Below are 24379 nucleotides of genomic sequence, written 5' to 3' on the forward strand. Positions count from 1 at the left end.
GGGGGGGGGGGGGGGGGGGGGGGGGGGGGGGGGGGAGCGCCTTCACCCGGCTGTTCCTCCTATTGTCCACTTGGGTATCTACCTTCGCAGCGAGCTTGTCGGCCTGAGCTCCGGTGCCGCAGTAAGCACGAACAGTCTTGATAGCATCCAGGGGTTTCCTAGCCGTTAGCGATTCCCCGTGTTTCTCGGCGAGTACGAGAGCGTAAATGCCTAGTCGGTTTCGTAAGTTTTCTGCCGTTGCTTTAAGCGCTTCGCGAATTGGTCCTGCTTGTTAGAAGTCCTTAGAGAGACTTCCTTCCGCAACGGCCCTCAAGACCGGGACTTTCGTGGAGGCAAGGACTGGAGTCGTTACCAGGTACGAATTTTCGCCGTTCATGCCATCTAAGACCCTATGCTTTTCCTTTGCCAAGTCGAAAATGGCGCCCGGGAGGGGCATGAAAAATGGCTGTGAGAAGTAAACAGAGAAGGGGGACTTTAGGAGCGTTGTCTCATTTGGCTGTTGCGTTGACGCCGCCTCCATCGTAGCCTGTGTGGTAGGCAACATTGTGTCGTCTTCGAGCCATTGATCATCCTAGTGATTGACTGTCAGGCACAGCCACAAGAACTTCGTCTTCTCCGTCGGCCATCGTGACGTACTGAACTAAGAGGGAGGTGGTCTATCTTTTCGAGTCTTAAATGTTTTTCGCTTGTCGGGCTGAGGTAAAAATTGTGCGGGGCAGGCTGTAGGTTATAGGAGGCGCGACGGGCGTTATCAGTCGCCCTTTCCAAGTTAGAACGACAAGGCAGCAACATCGCTGATCCGCGACCACCTACGCTCACTCCGCCATTTACAATTTCCATTCGGAAAGATCGCTTATGTTCTTTGAAACTCTCGCATTACCTTCGAAGATCAGATCATTGACCGCGGCAACTTGAGGATTTTGAGAGTGAAATCATGTCTTGTCTTTTGAATTACGCGCTTTTATGCATCATCTTCTGAGCTTGAGTAGTTTCTATCTGCCTCTTGCTCCCTCGCCAAGATCTCCTTCCACTTTTCAGCAAACTCGCGCATACCGCCTTCTCCGGCATTGCTGGCATCCACGACATCCTTGGGTAGCTTATGGGCGCTGTAGGCTGGAGATGCAAACGAATAGGCTTCCGGGTCGTCTTTCTTGACAAGCCGCAGCTCGGGAATCCAGATCTCTTCATCCGCCTCGTCATCCGAGTCCGGGGTGGCAGTCTTCGCATCGTCGTCTTCATCATCTTCTGCACCCATCGCTTCTGACTCAGGCTGCCCAGCTTGTGGCTCAACGGCAGGCCGCAGCTGTAGCCTCACAAACCCTTCCTTTTCTTGCTCATCCCTTTCTTTCTTCATCATTTCCTCAAAGTGCTCGGGCCCATCCATGGTAAGGAGCTCAAGCCAACTGAAGAGCAATGGGTCCGTTCTTTGAGCCCAGGGATTAATGTCTATCAACCATGCCTTTTCATACTTTGGCGGAATGTACACGTCGAACGAAAAGTTAGGATCGGGAAAGCTGTCGCGCAAATGTTCCTCGAACAAGGAGTTGATGACTTTGCGCAGCTGATCGACCATCGGGGCCAGGAATTCGTAGTGGTTAGGGTCGCGCTGCGTGACTGCGAGCAACCGCCGATTCCTCACAAAACAACGGAATTCGACCGAGGGGTTTATCATGAAGAACTTGCGCAGGACCAGGTAGTACGGGACCTCGGACACGCCAGTAATCTTCCGGTCCCCTTCAACGGCAGGAGCGTCATCGGTGTCGGCGAAGGCTTGCTCGAGGTCATGGGTGATGAAGTCTGAGCTCTTGAGCATCATGTATATGTCGCCTGGAGTGCGACAGTCCATGGTGTTTGTAGCGTTGATCCATGTTGCGTCCTTCGGCGACGACCAGTTCAGCTTGGGGCAGACCTTGCCGCCGAGCTCTTCAATGGTCTCCAGTATGGCGTTGTGGATCTCGGGCCACTCTCTGGAGGGATCCTCGTCGTCATCGCCGTCTTCGTCGGGGTTCTCGGTAGAGGAGAAGATGCCGCTGTCATCGTCGGACCAGTCGCGGCGGGAAGCTTCTTCGTCGGGGGGCAAAATGATGCCGTCGGCGCGTAGATAATTTAAGAAGGGTCGCGAGAGCGGTATCAAACGAGCCTTGGGCGTTATCTTGCGGTGCCTGCAGAGGAAGTTGTTCTGTGAGCAAAGAAGTACTTGGTAGCGGAAACGGCGGCGGGGCAAAAAATCACCTAGGATGCCACGCATGGAAAGAGCAGTTCAGAATGTGCTGCTTCGTGACGGGCGGGAAGGGGAGGTGCGTCAGAGGCGCATCTGTAGAGGATGACGGCTTCTCGGACTCGGCCATGTTGACTGCTGGAGAGAAAGGTTGAGGATAACAGCGCGCAAAAAGTGTCGACACTGGAGCGTCATCGCGGGGCGAAATGACTCGCGCCGCTCGATGCGGGCTCAGCCTCCGCACCACCTCCGTCCACACTCTGTCCCACCATCCACACACCCACGAAGGCGCCGGCCGCAACATGTCCTCCAACGTCGGCCTCACTACGCCCCGCGGAAGCGGCACTTCGGGATATGTGCAACGCAACCTCTCGCTCCTCAAGCCGCGCGATCAGGCCGCACCCTACACCAAGGACTATGACCAGATCAAGCAACACCGCCAGCGCCAGCCTGACAAGGACATCCTCGAGCATGACCGTAAGCGCGAAATAGAGGTCAAGGTCTTTGAGCTCCGCGACCGTTTGGAAGATGAGGGGTAAGTAAACTACAGCCAACATGCCCAGCGCCGCTGACGCCCGTTCTCTTGTAGTGTCGACGAGGATGAAATCGACGACCAGTGTGATGCCCTCCGCAAGAAGCTCCAGAAAGAGGCCGACGCGTCCAATGAGCGCCTTGACAAGGCCAAGGCCCGCAACCTGAAACAGCACCAAGTCCATGAGCTCGCCGCCGCGAAGATCGAGGAGAGCGAAAAATTGAGGAAAGCCTTGGGCATTAGCAAGGACTATGAGGAGGGCAGTCATTGGAGGAAGCAGGAAGAGCGGCTGCGCGAGGCCATGAAGAAAGAAGCTGACGAGGAGCTTGACAGGGTAAAGGAGGAGGACCGGAGAAGGAGCCAGCATGAAGACAGCGAGTAAATTTGATACCACGGCAAGGCGTTACGGTAGGAACCACAAAAGCATAAAGCACAAATGCATGCATTTCTCATTGCTTTCTCATCTACACGCTAACGGTGCTTCCTTTCAATCGAGCCAGCCCTCTTTGCCTTCCACCTCCCCATCCATCTGAGAATCATTCCCAATGTCCTACGCCTCTTTGCAAACCCGACAGAATCGTGCCAAGGCTCCGAGTATATGTCCATCGTTACTGTCTTTTTTCCTCTCCTTTTTATATAGGAAGTCTTGATCCACAATTCGCCCCTCAACCAGAACAGCTTCCTCAGCATTCCCAAGTCGTCATAAAATGTTGTATATTGAAAATCCATTTCCCATCGGAACGTGGGCTTACCCCTGTTGATGAAACGGTCGACATTTCTCTGGATTAACGGTGAAGTCACGAGACGTAGAATTTTTATCTCCGGATCCACAGCGATGACGAAGGGCAGCGACTCTTCTTCTGGCAACGTTGCTCGTACAAGTGTCCGACTCTCTCCCATCTCGTTGGTCAGGATCACGATAGGTGTGATGTACGTCGAGGGGTTGGCAGTCCAGCCGTGTCTCCGACTTGGCTGGTATTTGGAGCCCTCAACATTGGACTTCCGGTCCCTCTGGTCCTCTTGGTTCTGGTCCTCGGGATACTCGTGCCACCCAGACGTATCGTAATACGCTTTGCCTGCATAAACTCCGGGCCGATATGTGCGACCTAGTCGGCTGAATCGCAAATTCCCCTCACCTACATCCAAAGCGGGGTCCAATTCGTCGAATGTGCCGGGCGCGAAGGACACCTTCTTAGGTCGAGTAGCTGCGGATTTAGCCACGCTCTGTCGCCCTTCGGAGTCCGCTGTATCTTGCAGATACGTGTGGTATTGACGCTTTGAGGCCGTACCCCCTGGGCACAACATCTCCCGCTCGAGAGCAGGACTTGATCCGTCATATGCTGAACGGACGCTCTTTACCGCAGCACTCCCACACATCTCCTCCAACTCCATCCTTAAGGGTCCACCTTCCTCAACCCCTACCACCTCACCATCAAACACACTCCTCCTATGCTTCTCTTCTTCCCGTTCCTCTTCCTTCCTCTTCTCCTCCGCCATGTCCGCGTTCATCACCCGACACGTCACCACCCTGATCTCCATGGCCAGCTTCCTCTTCAGCACGGACAGGTCGGCCATGTTTTTGCGCTGTAGCCTGCTCTTCTTATGCATCTCCCTGGTCAGCCTCAGCGCAGATCGAGCATCGAGCGCACTAGCGGACATGATGTGAGAGAGCTGGCCAATGGCGCGCCACACATCCTCGTATTCCCATTTCAGCGCGATGAGACAGACGCGTGCGCACTCGAGGCACATGTCGGGTGTGTAGAGTGGGTCCCAGTTGGTTTTCCTAACGAGGGGTGCGGATGTGGTGGTGTCTGTGGCCTTTATTTCACCAGCACCGCCGATGCTGTCGGCTTTGCTACTGCTCCCAATGTCATTGTCTCCGTAGCATTTGTGACGTATGGGGCAGACTTTGCAGGCGGCAGCTGCTCGCGGCATTTTGGGCAGTTGTTTGACCGGCACGACGCGTGTCGATATTCAGTGGTGATTTTGTTGGGAAGATATTGGAAAGTGGCTCTCGGTGAGATGCTTGTTTGTGCTGGAGATGGTACTGGATAGGAGAGTGATTGGGGGAAGTGGCCGATTCTTGTAGTGCTCACAACGAAGCTGGCCCGGTTTGAACTCAGAGCGCAGCTTTTTCAGTCTCATTTGTAGTTCAGACTGATTTGCATCCCTTCAGGGTCGACAAAATTTGCATGTTGGTGCCGAACCTGAGCATACTGTGGATCAGTCCCACAGTAAAGCCATTTTTCTGGTTAGAATACCGCCGTACTGGTGGTTCGATTAGACCAGATTTCATTTGTGCGTAGTCACACTCCGTTGCGCGGAAGTGTTTGCCGGAGTTTCCGTGACGATAGCCTGTTGGTTTAACGCAAAGTTGAGATGCATATCAAAGTAAGTCTAAAAACAACTAGTTTACGAAAATAGGACTTTTTTAATCTCAGATTTAGATTGGTAGAGGAAAAAGTTTATCTAATATATCAAAGCCACCCCAACGCCTGACTTTTTTCTACGATGCGCTTGGCCATTTCCCATGTCTTCTCAACCTTTTCATCGTTATCTGGAGAAACGGTAAATCCATTTGGCGGAATATGCCACTCCTTAATTTCCTTCTCCGTCGTTAGGCTAAAGCCACTCGTATCCAGTAACAGGCCATCCCTTGCCCATTTTCCTGGGCGATAATACGTGCTCTTTCTCTCAAACCTCGCAGGAGAGCGGAATTCGTTGCCAAAGGCCCCTGATTTCGAATCGAAGTGCACACCAAGCCCCTTCTTCACCACATCCTCAGCATCGACATCCGCTTTTGTCGACTTCTTCAAAGCCGGCTTCAACGCACTGTCCCGCCACCTTTCACCCCTAGCCCCCCGCCAGCTCACCGACCTCGCCGACCTCGTCGATAGACTCTTCAAATTCCTCAAGCTCCCAGTGCTCTCCCTCCTCTTCTTCGTGCTCGCATCGCCATTCACCCTTAGCTGCCGTCCATCCACGCCGCCCTCCCCCCTCTCCTCCCCCTCCCCCTCCCCCTCCGCCCTTTCCCTCTCCTGCTCCAACACCTCCAACCCGAGCCTCAACTGCACGCACTTCCTCCGCCAGTGGCACACCCTGCCCGCCCAAAGCTCCTCTAACTCGCGATCCCCGGCCACGTCCTCCGACCCGGCTGCTGCTGCTGCTCGGGCCCCGAGCAGCGTATCATCATCATCGGCGTTCGCGTCGTCGAGCTTCCTCAGCTCCGCCCTCGCGCGCGTCACCAACCTGAGTGCGCTCGCCTGCTCGCGCTTCACGCACGCGACGCAGCGCCGCACGTTCAGGTTGACGCGGACGGGCTTGCGTTCGTGGGGCGGCAGGGTGAGCGAGTGGGGCGAGGAGCAGCGGGTGTAGCCGGGCCAGACATCATCGTTGTGGCTGCGCTCTTCCTTGTCACTGTCGCCGTCGTCTTCGTCGTCAGGGCTAGGGGAGAAAATCAGAGGGTTGGCGGCGATGATGGCGGCTGTGCGGTGGCGCACGGTGATGGGATGGCCGCAGTCGGTTGCGGTTATGGTGGTGGTGGTGGTCTGCCCCTTCGCTCCTTCCGTCTCCTGCTCTTCTAAGGAGGAGGAGGATGATGATGACGACGTAGACGGGGCCGCGATGTCGCAGTGCGGGCACAGCGGCGCGGTGTATTCTCCGCAAACATAGTCTCGGTGAGCGCGGCTCTGTGGGGAGACTGGGTAGTGGTGCTTGCAGACGCTGGCTTGGAGCGTGATGGCCTTCCTAATTGGGATTGGGTGGGGCTCAGGCGTGATTTGCTTCCCTCCCTCGGCAAGACTAGACACGAGATCGCCGAGGTCGATCGATGAGGAGAAATACAGGTCTTTTTCTGAAATTTCCTTTCCAGTCTTCATATCTGCCGGGGGCTGGTGTAGGTAGAGGAAAGAGTGCAGTTTGGCGCGCGCCTTTTTTGTCGCCTTCCGGCGGAATCTTTGGAGCGAAGTCGGCATTATTGACAGCATTTACAGTTGAGGCAGCGGGGTTTCTGTCCCCTGGTGCGTCTGGGGGATGAGTTGGTAGCTATATTTTGTTGGCTGCGATTGCGATGTTCGGGCGGGAGTGGCGGGGAACTACCAGTTTTTCAGTCCGTCGCGGTCAGAAGTCAAGGGCAGACAGAATTGCATGTGGGAAAACGTTAAGTGGAAGCGATGGCCGTTGAAAGGCTTTCGTTGGTCGCGATGGGTAAGACTGAGGTGTTGGGACCATGGTTCAGTAGTGTCAACGCCCTTCTCAAAGCAGCATCCTTATACTTCGGTCCGTCCCTCCCGTCCCGCAACTTCCGGTACCCCATCCTGTTAGCGGCTGACCGAGGTCTCAGAACAGTCCACCTGGCCTTTGTTTTGATCACATGCCTGCTTCAACTTGCTGATCGCTCTTTCATTGTCGCCATGGGGTATTGAAAGGTGTGGAATACGCTCTTGAAACGGTACACAAGAAAAGGAAGAGAAAATAAAAGACTTTTGGGTGTTTGGATTCCCGGGCATGGGCGAGGCCTGCAAGACGACTTAAACGTACAGCATTGGCGATACAAATGGCTTGCAGGGGCAGAAAAAGTCGAAGAAAGGCCTGCTCACATCATGTTATAGGCATCGGAGTTTCCAAATTCGGCATCGGAGTTGACTGCAGCGGCCTCACCGCGACGCCTTTTACTTCGTCTTCTTTCCACTGCTCACCGCCCAGCCCGAGCGTCCAAATCTCGTCAACTTGCTTGATCACTTCTTCCAAACTTGATCCGTCTCGCAAAAGTTTTGGAGCAGTTACTGGAGCCGCACCAAGGAGATTTTCTTGCTTGGTGACGGGCGCTGTGGGTGGATGGGCAACAAACCGTCTGACACACTGGCGCAGGCGCGTCACAATCTCAGAGTCGCGGCGCGTAAGTGCGCCGTAGGATGGCGCGGCGACCATCTTGAGCCACGCTGACATGGTACGTGCCATTTCAACAGCGATATAGTAGCAGGAGAAGCTAAGTATATGAGCGGCATATGTGGCAACCTAGAGGGTCCGCATCAGCCATGTCGTGCACTGTAAGAAATTCAGAATCTTACCTCGGTGAAGCCGGCCTTCGAAACGCTGGTAAACATGGAGGTGGCGCATTCGATGGGCCTGTAGGTCCAAGCTGGTCGATCCCGGTTCGAGTCCTCGTTCTTATGTAACTTTGTGGTGATGTAAAGATGCAAAAAGATGTTCTCAATGCGCGGGTGCGCGGGAACATTGGAATCCCATAGACATTCCGGGCTTGCCCACCACAGCTCGGTCCAAAGACTCAGGGCGCCATCAATGGTGTCACGCAGCCGAAACAGCGCCATGTCCCTGTTTTGCCAGCCTTCGACCGTCACGTAGTTGGTGGGGAGTCTGGCGGCAGCATTGTAAGAGTCCATGATGACGCAGAGAAGGATGAACTGTCCGAAAAGGGTGGCTAGCTCATAATCGGTTGAATATTCGGTGTCTTGAGAGAGGATAGCATGCGCGGCGATGGGGAAAATGATCTCCGACTTTTCCCGTAATCCGAGCAGTTCAATCTGTGCTTGCCATTCGGCCTCGGAAGTGGCTTCCCATATGCTCTCGGGGCTTGGAAGAGATAGCTCGATGGAGCTGGCGATACTCGGTGTATCATGGCCGTAGAATGTCGATTGCATGACGCAGTTGACGAAGAAGGCGAAGGCAGTCCTGAATATGTCAGCTGCAGCCAGAAGCCATCACAGCCGCTGACCATACCTTTTGATTTCTTCTCTCAATCTCCACCTAGCCCAATCATCATAGCCCAGGGGCGGAAGCGCGGCTGACACGAACTCTATCAAAGCCTGCGAAGGTAGTGAGCACCAATGGCGCAGGAAAGAGAAAGGAGACCAACCTGGGCCAAGGCGTGCTTCTCTCGGCTAGCCCACCTCCGCATCTCCTCGTTGCCGTACCAAACGGCGAAGTCTATTATCAAGATCTTTGCTTGAAAGTCTTGAAGGCGCTGGACGATTTTTAGTTGGGATTGGGTACGAAGGCTTATAGGCTTACCATCTGGGACTGCTTGTGTAGGGTTTCGGACGCAAGCTTGTGCATCCTCGCGGCTTTGGAGCGGTACTCATCCAGATAGAGGGATCCGGCCATGGCCATGGTGTAGTACAGAGCGGAGTTCTGGGCTATGCACTCGTTTTCGCAAGTCGAGTAGTGAAGAAAGGGGATGCGCGGCAGGAATCTCTGGCGAAACTTGTCGACGCATATTAGCATGTCCTGCGGCGACAAGGGCAAGGCGGGCGGCGGCAAGAAGGCGGCGGCATCCATGGCGAAAGATGCATTAGGGGCGTGGGCGAGGGCCAGAGAGGGCGGGATCAGAGGCGAGGTGGTGGAGTCAAAGACGGGCATGACACAGTTCTGCCAGGACGGCACGAAGTTGTGGGGCCCGGCAGGCAGGGCGAATTCCGGCCATTCGTGGATGCCATAGTCCCATTCGGTGGTCAGATTGAAGGAGTCGTGCGCAGACTGGGGCAGGTCCTGGGGCGGCGACTGCGAGGCGGTGCTGGCGGCATGGTGGCGCGGAGGGGTGAGGGCGGCACTCAAGGGAAGTTGGTTTAGAGCAACGGGCGGTGGGCTGAGATCGGCCGGCGGTGTGGTTGAGTCCTGGTGGGAGGCCTGCTGGATGGGACCGTGGGGGATGGGCCCGCGACGCGGCTTCCGCCTCCGCTTTAAGGGATTGGGTTGGTGGACGAGCTTGTGCCGCTGCAGGACGTCCTTGCGGTGGAAGCGCATGCCACAGGCCGGGTGTTCGCACAGAAAGCGCGGGAAGCCATGGCTGAGCTCGTGGCGGCGCAGGTGGTCTTCTCGCTTGAATTGGTCGGTACAGTGGGAGCACTTGTACCACGCAGGCTCGTCGGGGTTGAAGGATGACATAACGGATTGCGGTACTGCGGAGGAGACGAGGGGCGGGCGGCGTTTTCTCCACGGGGGACCCTCTATTTTGGGCTCCCCGACTTGGCCCCAGTCACGGGCGCTCGCGCGGCCCGATCGTGTTCGTCCATCTCGGAGTTGCCTCCAGTGCCAGCTTCACACTCGCCAGGACCACCCAATCTTACGGCGGAGGAACTCCTCCGACTACATATATACGAGCCCCCAGCCCGGAGAAATGCGCACGCCCACGCTTCGCCGCGCCCCTCACGCCATCCGCCGCCGCACTGCCAGCGGCGTGGCAGTGTCGTTGCTCTGGCGTGCGCTGGCAGACGCGCAAACCGCCAGCGTCAGGGCCAGACGACCGGAGACGTGGCGGGTTTCCGGCGTAACAATGCAGTGAAGTCAAACAGATTGACAGGGCTATTTCCATCACTGCAAAGCTTATAACTGACTTGCTAGCTAATGAGGCCCGCTGCATTTAGAACTGTCTAATTTGCACGACAGGCCAGCCAATCGCACGCTGGCGGCCTGTTTTGTAAGGCTGTGCTATGATCCCCGGTGGCGGGACGCAGGGTCGGCGCTAGCCGATAAGCCCAGCGTATTTTTTTCTTGTCCCGGCCGGCTCACGCCGTGCGGCTACTTTCGGCGACAAAGCCGTTCGACGGCCTCAAGTCGCCGCCATTCCATGACTCTCCTCCAAACCATCTGCACTCCTCGACCACGCCCGGGTCCGTCTCTGCTCTGCCTGGTTTATGCGAGTCAAGAAAGCATCACCTCTCGCCTTGCTTCATCATGCACTGATTCATCTCGGACTTCGTTCGGCATCCCGTTTTTTCCCGCATCTCCAAATTCGCCGATGACTGCTCTGCTTGCAATCTCTTCTTGATACTCCGTTTGTCCGTTTCCGTTGTCACAACACCTCCTTCGACATGGACCCTTATGGAATCTGTGCCAGCCCCCGCATTCTGTTCATCGATGCCTATGACTCGTTTGCCAACAACATTGTTGCGCTCCTGCAGCAGTCACTGAACGCCCATGTCACTGCTGTCCATATCGATCATCCAGCCTTCACCAGCGCCTCACCAGCCGATTTCTACCGCTTCTTGGATACCTTTGACGCCGTTGTCGCCGGTCCTGGTCCCGGAACAGTAGAAAATTCCCGGGATACCGGTCTCATCTCAACCTTATGGTCCCTTCCCGACAAACACCTCCTCCCGGTCCTTGGCATATGCCTGGGCTTTCAGAGTCTCGCCCACGCATTCGGCGCTACTATCGAGAGACTTCCCGAGCCGCGTCACGGAATTATCACCCAGGTCCACCACCAAGGATGTTCCCTATTTGACCGTCTGCATCAGGTCCACGCCACCCAGTACCACTCACTCCACGTCAAGCTGGGCTTTTCTCCGTCCTTGGACGCTTCATATCCACCGCCCAGCCTGTGGTCACCTTCAGCGCAATGCCCCGAGCTAAGACCGTTGGCTTGGGATTGTGACAGCCCCAAGAATGGCCCCGTACTAATGTCGGTAGAGCACACGTCCAAGCCGTTTTGGGGAGTTCAATACCATCCAGAGTCGATATGCACAGACTCGGAAGGCGCTAGAGTTGTCCAAAACTGGTGGGCTCAGGCAAGCAGATGGCTACTATCACGCCCCTCTCAGAGGTTAGCCAAGGTGCCAGTGGCCAGCCAGGACTTCCAAAACCGCATTCCCGCGCCAAAGTACACTTCCTGGGACCAAATTCACTGTCAACTGCTTCAGGCTTCTCTCGTCAACCGCCCTGGCATCCCAGTCGAATACCAGAGTATTTCATCTGCCGAACGTGATGTTCGCCGCATATGCGAGATGCTTGAAATCCCTGGCCAGGAAGCCGCTGTTCTCGAGTCCGGCTTGAACAAGCGGAAGCAACCGATACGCGGTGAGACTGGGAGTAAATCCATCATTGCATGCCTGGAGACTGGAAGAAACCTACGAGTCGAATATTTCGTCGACGGTCAAATTTTGGAGCTTCGGGCGGGACAAGATCTTCTGCATCGGGAAGGAGGAGCAAACGTTTGGTCATACCTCAAACATCTGATGGAAATGACCCGTGCCACCGACGGGCCTGTAGACTCGCCGTTCTGGGGAGGTTTGATAGGGTTCGTATCGTATGAAGCTGGACTGGAGACAATCAACGTCAAACCAACAGCAGTCTCTGGCACACAGAGCTTCCGCAAGCCGGATCTCGCCTTCACCTTCGTCACACGGAGTATTGTGGTTGACCACCTTTCTCACAAGATTTACGTTCAAAGCATTCGTGATGGGGATGCGGATTGGGTTCAATCGACCTCTCGGAAACTCGGCTCTCTAGCTTCTCGCTCGTCACAAAGGCCACCTGCCAACCTTTCCTCCATCCTCGCAAAGTCGACCGTATCGATTCCCTCGAGTACATCCTACGAAAACAAAGTCCGCGCCTGCCAAGAGTCCATCCGCGCCGGCGACTCCTACGAGCTGTGCCTCACATCGCAAACCACCATCCGCCTCCCTCGCACCTCCCGCAGCAGCAGCACCTTCGCGTGGGACCTCTACACGCGTCTCCGCCACCTGAACCCGGCACCGTTCGGCGGTTACATCCGCCTGGGGCCTCCGGGCGCGGGCGTCGACATCCTCAGCAGCAGTCCGGAGCGCTTCCTCTCGTGGACGCGCCAGGGCCGCTGCCAGTACAGGCCGATCAAGGGCACGGTGCGCAAGGAAGCGGGCGTGACGCGGGCGGACGCGGAGCGCGTGCTGAGCAGCTCCAAGGAGCGGGCGGAGAACCTGATGATCGTCGACCTGGTGCGGCACGACCTGCACGGCGTCGTGGGCGCGGGCAACGTGCGCGTTAGTAAGCTCATGGGCGTCGAGGAGTACGAGACCGTGTTCCAGCTGGTCAGCGTCATCGAGGGCGACTTGACCGGGCAGTGGGCGGCCGCGCAGGGAGCCGTTGATGCAACAACAACCACCACCGCCTCCTACTCTCCCGAAGACTCGGAAGATTCAGACTACTACCATCCCCCCAGCACGGCAGCGTCGTCGCAAGCCTCGTCCCTCGCCCCCTCGCCGTGCCCCTCTCCCTGCCCCGGCGTCTCGGCCTCGCACCCGCTCCACTCATCATCATTCCACCACACCACACTTCTTCCACGGAAACTCCGCAAAGCAGCACCGTCACCGACAGTGCGGGCCCAATATCCCGAGGAGAATGACCAAGCGGATCGCGAACGTACCAGCGCCGCCACGGGAATCGACATCCTCCACGCGTCGCTGCCACCCGGCTCGATGACGGGCGCGCCGAAGAAGCGCTCGTGCGAGCTGCTGCACGCCGTCGAGGAGCGCCAGCCTCGCGGCATCTACTCGGGCGTGCTGGGCTACCTGGACGTCGGCGGCGGCGGCGACTTCGCCGTCGTGATACGGACGGCGTGGCGGTGGGACGCGGAGGAGGGAGAAGAACAGGAGGAGGACGAGGACGAGGAGGTCTGGAGGGTGGGTGCGGGCGGGGCGGTGACGGCGCAGAGCACGCCAGAGGGCGAGTACGAGGAGATGGTGGTGAAGCTGGAGAGCGCGTTGAGGATGTTTGATGCGGATGTGGTGGTGGAGGTGTGATGATGATGGTGCTTGGGGTCGTCAGCACTTTCTTCAACACTTCTTTGGGGAAAAAAAAAGTTCCAAACTGCTTGAGAGGGGAAGCGTTGGTAGGTGGGGCGTTAGGTTGGTTCGTTTTGTCTTTTGGCACATTTCTGACAACCGCGGCGGCAATTGTGAGCGTTCAACAGCAAAAGCATGGGTCGGGGTACTTGGAAAAGGGGGGTTCGTGGAGCTCAACGCCCACGGGGGAAAAAATTCCCCATTAAACGGTAATGTGCACAGTTCCAGATTCTTCTCTTTCTGACAAAAGGGGCCGTTATGGTTGCAGATAGGTATATACATTATGACTAAAAAGTATGTACAGACATCTCGTCAAAAAGCTCGTCCAGCACTTGGCTCCATCGTCAACACTTGCAGCGCTTGCAGCGGCTTAAAAGCCAGCGCCCTCCAAAAAGTCGTGGGCAGCGGCAAAGGTCTCGCCGGCGGTGTAGTGGAAGTTCATGGCGTGGCCGGTGTTGGCGACGTCCTGGAAGCGGTAGTCGGCGCTGGGGAAGAGGCGGGCGGTCTTGTCGCCGTAGCCGGTGCAGTCTCCCGGGCCCAGCAGCGGCAGGGCGAGGCCGCAGAAGATCTGGTCCTCGTGGCCGGTGAGGACGAGGACGGGCTTGTCGAAGTCGTCGGCGACGTCGTTGACGAAGAAGGTGCTGATGGCCTCGCCCTGGGTGAAGGTGTGGCGGTTCTTCCAGTCGTTGGCGACGACGGCGGCGTCCCAGTTGGAGGAGTCGCTGGTGTAGAAGAGCGAGCGGGCGCCGGCCTCGAGCGTCATGAGCGAGTAGCCCAGGCTGAGCTTGCCGAAGCGGGCCGGGTCGACGAGGGCGGCCGGGGCGCCGCCGGGGGTGATGACGACGCCGGCGACCGACTGCTTGATCTCGCTCGTGTAGCCCGTCAGCACCAGGGCGTCGGCGTCGGCCGGGTAGCGGGCGGCCAGCGTGTTGCCGATGAGCGAGCCGTACGAGTGGCCGACGTAGGCGATCTTGGAGAACTGGCGGCCGCCAACCTTGCCGCCGCGCAGGGCCTGCACGACCTGGTGGGCGATCTCGACGTGCGTCGGCTTCTGCACGACGGTGATGGGGTCCGGGTGGTCCGAGGCGCCGGCTCCCAGGCGGTCGATGGCCAGGGTGGCGTAGCCCTGCTTGGAGGCGTGGGCAATCCACGAGTACTGGTCGTCGGTGCCGCCCACGCCGCCCGTCCAGTAGTGGTGGTCGAAGGTGATGCCGTGCACCAGCAGCTGCACCGTGTTCTCGCGTCCGGCCACTTGCACCTCGGGCTCGCAGTAGAGGCCGGCGATGTTGTAGGTGCCGTTGACCAGCGCCAGCTGCAGCTCGTTGCCGACGCCGTTGAGCAGCGACTCGAGACCGCTCGGCGTCAGGCTGGCCGAGTCAAGCCCGTCGAGGAGGTACTGCGGCACGGCGTGGTTCTGGGCGGTGATGGTGACGGTCAGGTTGATGTCTGAGCACGTTGGTCCAGTGCTGCGCCTGGACACGGCAGGCGCCGCGATGCTCAGGCCGGCATTGGCCAGAAGGAATGCGGTTGTAGCGAGCGAAGGCATCTTAAACGAGTGGATGTGGTCGGGATCTGGGGGATTGCGGGCCGTGGGAGCCTTGGAATCCTACCATCTGGAGGACCATGGTTGCATTTAAGTGCCAGTGGTTGTGAGGTCGCAGCCCGAATCTGGGGAGATCACTGTGTAAGCGTAAAATGAAGATGTACAGATGCGCGTGAGCTGGGACCGGACTATGCGCCGGAAGTGGCACCGACAGTTCGGTCCGTTCGTTCGCGCGGCCCGGAGATAACTCAGCCGCACATTTGAGTCGTGATAGTGCCAAAAGGAGTAGTGCTCGGCACTTTCAGCTGTCAAAGAGACGCTTCGACTCCCGCTTCGCATCAATCTTGTGGTAGTCGGTGCATCCACCCTACTCAACAAAAACAGCTCCCATTCACTTCGTAGCCATTGTCCATCAGTGTGGTCAAGTGCTTCCACAATACTCCTACACTAAAATAAATAAAATTACCGTCTTCCTTAACTAGTAGGTGTGCGGCTGAAAAGGAGAAGTGCATCCAGGCTAGACCCTACTCGCTGCGTGACGTCTGGATCTACAGTTGACAGGCCGGGGTGAGCCTTATGATCAGCATTGCAAGTGGATCGATGGGTTACTTAAACGATTTCCGAGCCCAGCCGAGACCATCCTTGCTGATCGGAGCCAATCAGAGCCCACTGCTCAACCGAGGCACATAGTAAACAATAAAAGGCCTCTTGCCTTGGCCTCGGAACTTGTGTGGTAGCGCTTGCCAGAAGCTGAGTAGCTGCCGAAGTGTGGAGTTGACGGTTGAATTAATCCTTTGGCTACCCCTGACAGCACAGGACCCGGGACCCTCACAATGGCGACGTAGTAGGCGGTCAGAGCCCTTGAATTTATCCGTAGGTAGTCTTGACATCTAAGATTTGTTGAGGCTAAGAGTCAATCTCATTGTCGAGGTTGCCTTCCGTTTTCGAGAAGCCTCCGGCATCGGCCTAACCAGATATGGCTCACCTCGCACTTCGCGCACCCCGTTTGGAAGCGCACTCCTTTCTCTGTTCAGTCCATACAGCCATACCGGTCACTCGAAGAAATTACTCCACGATACTTCATAGGTTCTGCAGGACTAGCCAGATTGTAACACTCGTTCACAAGACATGAAGTCTGACGAGCCGTATCATGTTCCGGCGAAAATAACGAATCATCTAAAGCCACATTTCTTGGTAAGTACAACCATTGATGGGCGTTTCAGCAAATTCATGGTTGTGGACAGCGGATTTGTCCAGCATTATAGAATGCAGAAACAGCAGCCCACTCTATGCGTAGCTATGCGCAAGACGAGATTGAAATGCAGCGCAAGCAGGCAGACGTCGTCTAAAGCCAAAAGATACGATTTAAAATGAAATCTGCTTTCAAATTGACTAATTGCCAAGGCTTTGCTTGACATCACTGTCACTGAAAAGCACGTTCTCGCACTGCCATGGAAAGGAGATACGCGTGGCAAATTATGCTTGCGAATAGAACACATGACCATCCTCAGTGGGACTCCACAACCAAAGGCACGTCAGTGAGATCCCTTGGGCCAATGTTTGGCCTCTTCAAGATTTCCTCAGTAGACACGCCCTGCTCGAGCTTCTTGATGACATCCTCGGGATCAAAATCCACCCCGATAGGATTATTTGAAAAGTCGGCGCTGGTCATGTAGGCCGAAGCATCCTCTGCATTGTCAAAGACATCCACCTGCGTCTCTATGTGGTTGCCGTCCGGGTCCCGGTAGTAGATGCTGAGCGTCGGCCCGTGGTTGACACACCATACCGGCGCGATTCCCAGCTCCTTCCGCTGGCTGTAGGAAGTCAGGAGATCTCGAACCGTGGCGAAGGTGAAGGCAATGTGCTAGATGAAAGTCAGGCGCGCGACGCACTTCTCCGGCGATACGATTCCTTACCTCCAACCCGGACGTCTTGGCGTCTTTGGGACCGATGTCCGGGATTGCAACAATGGCAATGCGATGATGCTCATCGTCGTACGTGAGGAAGGATATGAATTCATTCTCGTGCGACGACTCGGCGCCCAGAAAAGTCTTGTAGAAGCTCACCATGCTGGCGAACGTCTCAGGCCGCGTCCGAAGGACAACATGGGCGAGCTTGATGGGCGAGGTGACTTTCGTCGGCTTTCCGCTTCCCTTTGTGTCTGCCATGTTCATGGTTCCCGTTTCAAAGAAACAGCTATCGCATCAGACTATGACAGCCAGCGTCGCTCTTTAAAAGGTTGCGGGGCCCCTACGAACAGCTTCCAAATGAGACACTTACCCCGCCTCTCACTGAATCCTACTACATTCAGCTTATGTGAGATGACGCACGTGAGAGCCCAAACCTTTTCAGCAGCATTCGTGATAAATTCCGCGCTGATAAATGTTGAAGGGAGCTTCGTGCTCTGGACCCCTGACATGCACCACAAAGAAAGTTATGCTCTGCTGTGCTGACTAAATCGCCAAATTCCACAAATGCATCCGAAGACCGAGAGACCGAAAGAGCTCTTGAGACGGCTGCTCCTATGCACAAACTCATTCACTGCTTACATGATGTCCGTAACGCCCTCATGTTTCGCCCAAAAATCATCCCATGCAGCCTTCCACCTGTGCTGCACATCCTTGATCCACTGCGAAAACTCTATCTTCTCCCCTCCAATCTCAATCACCCCATCTTTTATGCCTTTCCAGTCATCCGGCGGGCTCTTCACGTAATGATGGTCCTTCCCGCAATAAGTTTGCCAGTCGGTGACGGGCTCGCCCTTGTTCCAGCCCACGCGCTTATTGTAGCAATCCGCGCACAGATCTGTATCTGCGCAGATTATGCAAGTGTAGATTGGCCCTTCGCCGGGATTGCAGATATTCCTGCTGCAACCGTTGCAGGAAACAACCCATTCTTTATGTATGTTAGCCAATGTGGTAACTTTAGCCAGCGCTCTAACCACTTACCGGGATCTATATCTCCGTACGGTGCGTTTCCGTCTTCTGCAGATGACTGCCCCGTAGTCTCGTCGTTCGGAGCAGCACCTTCGGCCGAGCGATCTTGCCCCGAAGTGGCATCAGCGGCGGAAGCATCGGGATCGGCAGTCCCATCCGCGGCCTCCCCATTTGTTTGTAGTTTTTGCTCATCGTCAGCCGTTGATTCGGATTCGCTGTCATCCTCTTTTGGTTTGAATTCCGGATTGAGAAAGTAGAACTGCGAGGCAGACGCGATCTGAGCATCCCTCTCAAGGCCCGGAAGGCAGGCCAAGACTTTGGCGAAGAAGCGAACGCTGATGAAGTCATTCGAACCTTCGTTGTCAGTGAGGCCAGCAATACAAGCATCAAAGGACTTGTTGAGTGTCGACTGAAAGTCGCGTAGAGGGCCCATCTTCCGCAACATCAACGCAGCTGGGAGCGCAGTGTTGGACATGGCAGGGTCGAAGTCCTCAATGCGAATGTAACCCGTCGGAAAGGCCAACCTCATCGTCTCGTCGAGGATGCTGGCCTTTACCTCCGCATCAGCCGTGCAGCGGAATTGTTCCGTGAAGACTTCAGCCAAGAGAGCTCTACTTTCGAGGATGATGTTTTCCACGATATTCTCACCCTTCTGGCTACCTTCCAGAAGCTGGACCAGCAACTCCTTGGCCCTTCCCAAATTTCCTTCAACCGTCACGTAGTAGCTCGCAAGCCAGTACCTGAGGCCAAAATCAGTGTTCCAGTTCAACATCGACATCTTGATCAAACGCTCGTAAGTCTCCGTGACCAGCTCCCGCTTGCCAGCCTTGACAACGGCATGGTGGAAGTCACCATGGGTCCCTTCCTCTACAAGCCACACAAGCTTGTCTTTCTCCCTGAAGCTGGCAAAGAACTCGAGTAACTTGTCGTCCCGCTGTTGTTCGATCAGCTTGACCATTATCTTTGCTATAATGTCGTTGGGTAGGAAGTCGTCGGGAATAAGGGCCTTTGCTTGGTCGTTGAAGATGCTGATGGCTGTCTCCACATCACCTTCGAGTACCGCGGCTTCGGAAAGTGAGAAGAAACTCTGTGCCATGTAGATCTTTGTGTCTTTCTCTTCGTTCTGAGGGACGAGCTGGGAGAACTCCTTTGCCATCGTAGTGACCGTCTCCTTGATTTCTCGGATGTATTCGGCTTTTTTCCCTTCATTCTCTTCTGTGTAAGCTAGTTGCATGGCCGCGTCGGACACACTTCCCAAAGCATGGAAATGCTCCAATTGTGAGGAAGGGTTTTCCAGGGACTTCTTGCATTGCTCGAGAGCAGATTCCCAGTGGTCGTAGGCCTTCATGACAAGACCGATTCCTCTGTGTGCGTAGCTGGACTTTTCCAGATCTGGAAAAGCACCGGAAACTAGGAGGATCTGCTCTGCTGTTGGGTTTTCACCGACATCCTTCAGCTCATCCTTCAAGATGTTTGTCTGTTGTTGTTTTTTTTGGCATTAGAAACCACTCTGTGAAATGTGCACCAGTTGAGCGGAGACTTACCAGCTTCAGAGCTTCAAGTGCAAAGTTGAAAGACTTCCAGGCCTCCCATCGGTAAGTGGCATAATTGAACCAATTGAAGACGTGCTTTCGTGCTATGCCCTCCATGAGCTTGGCGGGGTCTTCAGACAGTGTGGAGATCAACTCCGAGCTGTCTGGATTCAGAAAGCCAGAAGGAAGCTTTGACGCCCTGTCAACCCACTGCTTGACTGAAGTGAACATGTTTTCACGTAGGTCCGTTGACTCGCCAAAGATGCCAATAGCACTTGCGTTTTCTTCGACCTTCTCAAGAGCCCTACCCTTGTTTGTCACAATGTCGGAAAGACTCTCAATGACGGCTTTTGCATCTTCATCGCTCGCTTTCTCCACTTGAATATCCAGGAAGTGGGGTATCCAGAAATCGGCGGCGTAATTCTTCAACATCCTAATCGTGGCATCTTCCTCAACGTCCGTCGTGAGAATCGTGGCGATGGTTCTGAAAATGATGAGGTGAGCAGATGAGGGGGAACTGCGCAGGCCCTTCTCATCGACAATGGCTTCACGGAAGTACTGGCGCAGGGACCGTTCCTGAAAACGTAGAGGAACCCAGGTATTGGGGTCGGTATCGTCATGGTTTTCAATGGCCTCGTCGGCTGTTTCGGAGCCCTCCCCATCGCTGTCGTCGGAAGATTCCTCATCCTCGGATGTGATCTGAGCAAGCCGGAGGAGCCTGGCGGATTTTCCTTCAATCTCCTCCTCCAAGCTCAATTTCGTATCGTCATTGACGAAGGAGACAAGGTTTGAAGCTTCTCCATACGTGAGCGGGCGCTTCGAGTAAGCAAGCCAGGCGAACAGTCGTTTCAAAGAGGCGAGATCTTCAGCACTTCGGCCCTTTTGGCATTCGGCGAGTAGCACGTTGTACAGGTCAGATAAACTGTCTGGCAGCTTATCGAGCTCTTTCAAGATTGCCGCTTCCCGACGGAGCGAGTTGAGTCTCCGCAAAACGTGCTCAGCATATAGTACGCCTGTACCCAGTATGTTAGCAATGCTCCTGGTTCATTTTTACTGGTTGACCTCACTATCCGCTTTCTGTAAAAGCTTGATGACGATCCGCTTCTTCACGGGAAGTCGAAGCCTTCTGAGCCGTGATTGAGACTTTATCCTCGCCTTGATAATCTGCCGAAGATCCTTTCTCAAATGTTCAATGGTGATGGGAAGAGTTGCCGGCTGCAAGACCTCCACACCCTCCGTTCCAGGCCGGCTCGTGATCAGAGCCCGAATCTGCAGATTATCCTTTTTCACTTGTGCGAGGAGGTTCAAAAACTTCTCGCGGTCTGCTGCGTTGGCTTCATCAAGACCGTCGATGACAAGGAACAGTCGCGTCGAAGACTCGTGCGGAAATCTCGAGGCAAAGAGCTTCTCCCACAGAAGGGAGCCATCGCCTTCTTTGAGCTTTTCGGCATTCTTCTTCAGCTCTTTTGCGACTTCATCTCGGTATTTGTGGTCGGCCTCTGCCAGCTGAGCCGCAACTGTTTTCAAGAGGTCGACTGTTGACCGCATTTCCTTATGCTCTTCCTTGAAGAAAAAGTACGCAACATTCGTCTGGCAGATGTGACGGCGTTCCTTGAGTTCGTTGATGGCAAAGTACGCCAAACTTGACTTTCCCAGTCCACGGTCACTTGTGACCCAGAGAAAAGGCTCGTTCTCACCAACAGCAAACGTGTTGTACTCCTCGTTTTCTCTGAGCCACTTGAACGAACCCTGCACAAAAGTCTGTTTGATGTCCGCGTATGCCATGGCCGTGGCGGGGATGGCAACTGTCTGCATTGCCTCCTTTACCTGGACCAGAGCTGCCGAGCGCCTCGCACCGGCGTCTTTTAGTTTTCGGCCTTTTTCGCCCTTTCCTTGCTCTTGGCTGTTTTCAGACATGGAGGCGAGTCTGAAAATCATGCCAGACATCTTCTGCATCTCACGAGAATTCTGCTGACTGACCTCCAGTGTCTGCTGCCCCACCATGGCGCTCTCCTTGAGGATGACAGATTGCTCCTGCTGATTTGCGAGTACCTGGCGCGTCATAGTAACATTTTCGGTAACTGCTTGGTGTGTCTCGATCGTCTGTCTGAGCGTGGCGAACATGGTTGCTGACTCCAGTCTCTGAATGTTTGTCTTGAGGCCGCCCAGGGCGCCTTGAAGCTTATCATCAGAGCCTTTAATGAGCGCTTTCGACCATTTGACTACAAGGAGGCCAAAATTAGCGTGGTACGTATTGGAGAATCGAATTCACTGACTGAACCGCCCCTCTTTCTGGTATTTGGTTGCAATCCTGCAGAGGTCGAGGATAGAAGTGAATACCCGCATCATTATCGTCTGATAGATTTCGATATTGGGGACCTTTTTCTCGATGATGGAAATGCGCTCGAGGAAGGAGTGCTGGATGTCGAAAAAGGTGTAGATGACTTGTGAGGAGTCAGCTGGATGCACAGTGGCATTTGAAAAGGAGCCTCACCATCGTAGTCTTTAGACACGTTGTTAGAAGCCTATCTCGGTTAGCGTTATGTCAAGGTAAATGGCAGCGTTGTCGTACATCCATAACCCCTGTGCGTTGTCAAGTCAGTGGTTGCGGCATTGGAAGCATTAAAGGAAAGCTCACAAGTGAAAGCAGTCAGAATGGTCCCGGCAGCTGGAAAGGCCTGGCGCTTGTTAGCATCAAGATGATTAAAGTAGGCGACTCAGGTGCATACTGCGCTTGCAGCACTAGAGATTTGCTTCGCGGCAGACATGATCAACTCCGAGTTCTTGCTAACCAACGAACGGAGTTTGTCGGTGGTCTGGCCATCGTGACGAAAGTTCTTGAACCTGTCCAGGGCGTGCTTCTGCTCTTCGAGGATTTCCTTGGTCGACATGTGGCGGACCCGGGTGATGTCTCTCTCCGTGTCCTTGACATACTCGCGGATGGCCCTTTCCCAAAGGTCTGCGACGTCTGCCGGCGACTCAGCCGTGTACTCATCAGAGCGGTCCATGATGACTGGGGCTGCTGGAAAGGCAAGATGAAGGCTTAGAGCGGTGGGCAGCTGTTTAAATGCTGTCGTGAACGTGACCTTAGCCCCCACTCAGAGAATAGGCCGGTGAAGCAAGGGGCGCCTCAAGTTGCAAGGCTAAATCCCATGATAGGTCGGAAAGTAGTCCTTCGAAATGAGTTAGGCCATACTGATGATAGTGGCGGCTGTCCGAGCAGCCGGGGGATCCTAGCGGAACGACAGACTTTTGGCCCCCATTCTGACATGCAGCTCGGTGGCTTAATGATCCTCCACGGTCAATTCGGGAAAGCGGACAGCGGTGCCAATTGCACGACCGTCAGCCTCGTTTCATGGCCTGGCAACGTCTCCCATCAGGAACTATGTCCCGAGGGCGCTATTGAGTCTGCTGACAATTGCACCCTGTGTTAAGCAAAAGCAAGTCGGCTGTGGCCAGGGAACCTTTCCATTCACGCACCCGATGCAGCCTTGTTCCATCGTTTCCAGCGATTGTGCGCGCATGACGTGCGCACTGAGCGAGTGGCTTGTAATGAATCAGAGGAGATGGTGGATTGGTGACTATCGAAAGAGCGGGAGAAAGACCCCGCGCTAAACATTCCCGGCGCTAATTACCCGTGCCTGCCCTGTCTACTATTCCGCATAACCCTAATCGTTCCACAACCCATCATTCGCAAGTCCACCTCTGAATTTTGACTCTCGCTGCAGGCGAAGCCTAGTACCGTTGCATGCTATGGTGTGTATCAGTGGTTTCTCCATCGTTGGGGACAGGGGTGACTAACAATGACAGCCGGGCCGCTTCTCCTTCTTCGCCTGGGAAGTCCAACCATGTGTGGTACACGTCACTGATCCCGCGCCACAATGAGTGGAGAGCGTTGGGGTACGTGTCTCCGCGGAAGCTCTGGGAGAAGGCGCGGTTTCCGTTCTCTCTCCGGCCCCTGATGAAGGCCGTGAAGCGTCGCTGGCCGGCCATCCCGTCTCTAGTGCTGAACCACTCTCCTGCCAAGATCTCGTACATGTTGCAGTCGGGGAACATCTCACGGAACATGGCTGTGATGGAAACATGTCAGCGCGTCTCCAGCTAGTGCATGCGGAAGTACTTGCCAGAAATGCCGTTCGTCGACTGCTCTGAACTCGCCTGGCGTGCCTGTTCGTTGTTGCGCAGCCCGGTAATCAGCCTGTAAAGAGCGACGGTTGCGTTCATTCCACGCTTGCGCATGACCTGGTTGCCTGACAGCTCGGCATAGGCAATCGACTCTCCACCAGTCCGGGCAACACAGACACGGATGTCCTGCCTGCGATTGGGGAACATGTTGTCCATCAGGTCTACAATGTAATCAATTATTCCGGGCGATATGTTGAGGCCAGATACATACCAAAGGCGTCGTCCAGCATCAGACCAACTGCGGTGCGAGGGTCCTCAGGATCATCGTCATCGTCATCGAGAAGTGCCACACTTGTCTGAGGCGGGTCGTCGGTGCGCTCGCTCCTGGTGGGAGGCACGGGCTCATCTTGTTGCTGGGAAGGACCAGACGTGAAGTCTAGCCTTAGAGGCATCTTGGAAATGCGGAAGCAGTGGAAATGCGTCAGTCAGCAGAGGTGTGTGTGCAGTTTAGAAAAGTAAAAGAGGAAGAGTCTGTAAGCTAGCTGTGGCTTTTATACATCTAGCGCCCACCTGCATTTTACTTTGTCATGTGCCGCCAGCCGTACCCTGTTGCCTGGGTGACTACATTCACTCTTCACTTGACACACCTGTTTACCCTATTCACTCACCTGCTGCCTGCCTCATCTGTTCATGACTAGCTTAGAATGACATAGAAGCTATTGTGCTGGATGGTTCTGCTTTCCTTGTGATGCTCATAAATGCGTTAACACTTCCGCACAAGGCAGCACCACCACAGCTGACATTGTATTGCATCATGTCTTCTTTTTCCCGCTCTTAGTGGACTGAAGGGCCCGTGCCAAATTCATGCAAATGTAGTGTAGTCGAAACAACCTTGCACCTTGGCGCTTGCAGATACATTAATCAAAAGTATCTGTGT

At 55.2% G+C, this 24379-nt stretch overlaps 9 protein-coding genes across 9 annotated transcripts; 2 read left to right on the plus strand and 7 right to left on the minus strand.

The window, feature by feature from the left end:
* Positions 1 to 961: 961 nt before the first annotated feature.
* Positions 962 to 2348, minus strand: LTHEOB_1407 (Cell cycle control protein; the record flags this gene model as incomplete). The annotated part of the gene is made up of 2 exons (XM_035510105.1): positions 962 to 2162; positions 2233 to 2348. The coding sequence occupies 2 exons, from the start codon at positions 2346 to 2348 to the stop codon at positions 962 to 964; spliced, it is 1317 nt and encodes a 438-aa protein (XP_035365917.1).
* A 172-nt stretch (positions 2349 to 2520) lies between these two features.
* Positions 2521 to 3132, plus strand: LTHEOB_1408 (mRNA splicing factor Cwf21; the record flags this gene model as incomplete). The annotated part of the gene is made up of 2 exons (XM_035510106.1): positions 2521 to 2753; positions 2808 to 3132. The coding sequence occupies 2 exons, from the start codon at positions 2521 to 2523 to the stop codon at positions 3130 to 3132; spliced, it is 558 nt and encodes a 185-aa protein (XP_035365918.1).
* Positions 3133 to 3221: 89 nt separating this feature from the next.
* LTHEOB_1409 (Dihydropyrimidine dehydrogenase subunit A) lies at positions 3222 to 4685 on the minus strand (the record flags this gene model as incomplete). Its single annotated transcript, XM_035510107.1, has 1 exon — positions 3222 to 4685. The coding sequence occupies one exon, from the start codon at positions 4683 to 4685 to the stop codon at positions 3222 to 3224; it is 1464 nt and encodes a 487-aa protein (XP_035365919.1).
* A 542-nt stretch (positions 4686 to 5227) lies between these two features.
* On the minus strand, positions 5228 to 6628 carry LTHEOB_1410 (uncharacterized protein; the record flags this gene model as incomplete). The annotated part of the gene is made up of 1 exon (XM_035510109.1): positions 5228 to 6628. One exon carries the CDS (start codon positions 6626 to 6628, stop codon positions 5228 to 5230), a length of 1401 nt encoding a protein of 466 aa, XP_035365920.1.
* Positions 6629 to 7349: 721 nt separating this feature from the next.
* Positions 7350 to 9653, minus strand: LTHEOB_1411 (Zinc finger C2H2-type protein; the record flags this gene model as incomplete). The annotated part of the gene is made up of 5 exons (XM_035510110.1): positions 7350 to 7766; positions 7820 to 8441; positions 8490 to 8575; positions 8626 to 8733; positions 8781 to 9653. 5 exons carry the CDS (start codon positions 9651 to 9653, stop codon positions 7350 to 7352), a joined length of 2106 nt encoding a protein of 701 aa, XP_035365921.1.
* A 926-nt stretch (positions 9654 to 10579) lies between these two features.
* On the plus strand, positions 10580 to 13264 carry LTHEOB_1412 (ADC synthase; the record flags this gene model as incomplete). The annotated part of the gene is made up of 1 exon (XM_035510111.1): positions 10580 to 13264. The coding sequence occupies one exon, from the start codon at positions 10580 to 10582 to the stop codon at positions 13262 to 13264; it is 2685 nt and encodes an 894-aa protein (XP_035365922.1).
* A 412-nt stretch (positions 13265 to 13676) lies between these two features.
* On the minus strand, positions 13677 to 14852 carry LTHEOB_1413 (CTR copper transporter protein; the record flags this gene model as incomplete). The annotated part of the gene is made up of 1 exon (XM_035510112.1): positions 13677 to 14852. The coding sequence occupies one exon, from the start codon at positions 14850 to 14852 to the stop codon at positions 13677 to 13679; it is 1176 nt and encodes a 391-aa protein (XP_035365923.1).
* Positions 14853 to 16356: 1504 nt separating this feature from the next.
* LTHEOB_1414 (Glyoxalase bleomycin resistance dioxygenase protein) lies at positions 16357 to 22325 on the minus strand (the record flags this gene model as incomplete). The annotated part of the gene is made up of 14 exons (XM_035510113.1): positions 16357 to 16713; positions 16766 to 17045; positions 17399 to 17744; positions 17798 to 19035; positions 19087 to 19177; positions 19229 to 19262; positions 19330 to 20330; positions 20385 to 21066; positions 21145 to 21539; positions 21594 to 21761; positions 21812 to 21842; positions 21890 to 21900; positions 21956 to 21995; positions 22047 to 22325. The coding sequence occupies 14 exons, from the start codon at positions 22323 to 22325 to the stop codon at positions 16357 to 16359; spliced, it is 4953 nt and encodes a 1650-aa protein (XP_035365924.1).
* A 1093-nt stretch (positions 22326 to 23418) lies between these two features.
* LTHEOB_1415 (Glyoxalase bleomycin resistance dioxygenase protein) lies at positions 23419 to 23894 on the minus strand (the record flags this gene model as incomplete). The annotated part of the gene is made up of 2 exons (XM_035510114.1): positions 23419 to 23663; positions 23714 to 23894. The coding sequence occupies 2 exons, from the start codon at positions 23892 to 23894 to the stop codon at positions 23419 to 23421; spliced, it is 426 nt and encodes a 141-aa protein (XP_035365925.1).
* Positions 23895 to 24379: the final 485 nt, after the last annotated feature.

This window comes from Lasiodiplodia theobromae, assembly GCF_012971845.1.
Source record: "Lasiodiplodia theobromae strain AM2As chromosome Unknown scaffold_4, whole genome shotgun sequence".
Lineage (NCBI taxonomy): Eukaryota > Fungi > Ascomycota > Dothideomycetes > Botryosphaeriales > Botryosphaeriaceae > Lasiodiplodia > Lasiodiplodia theobromae.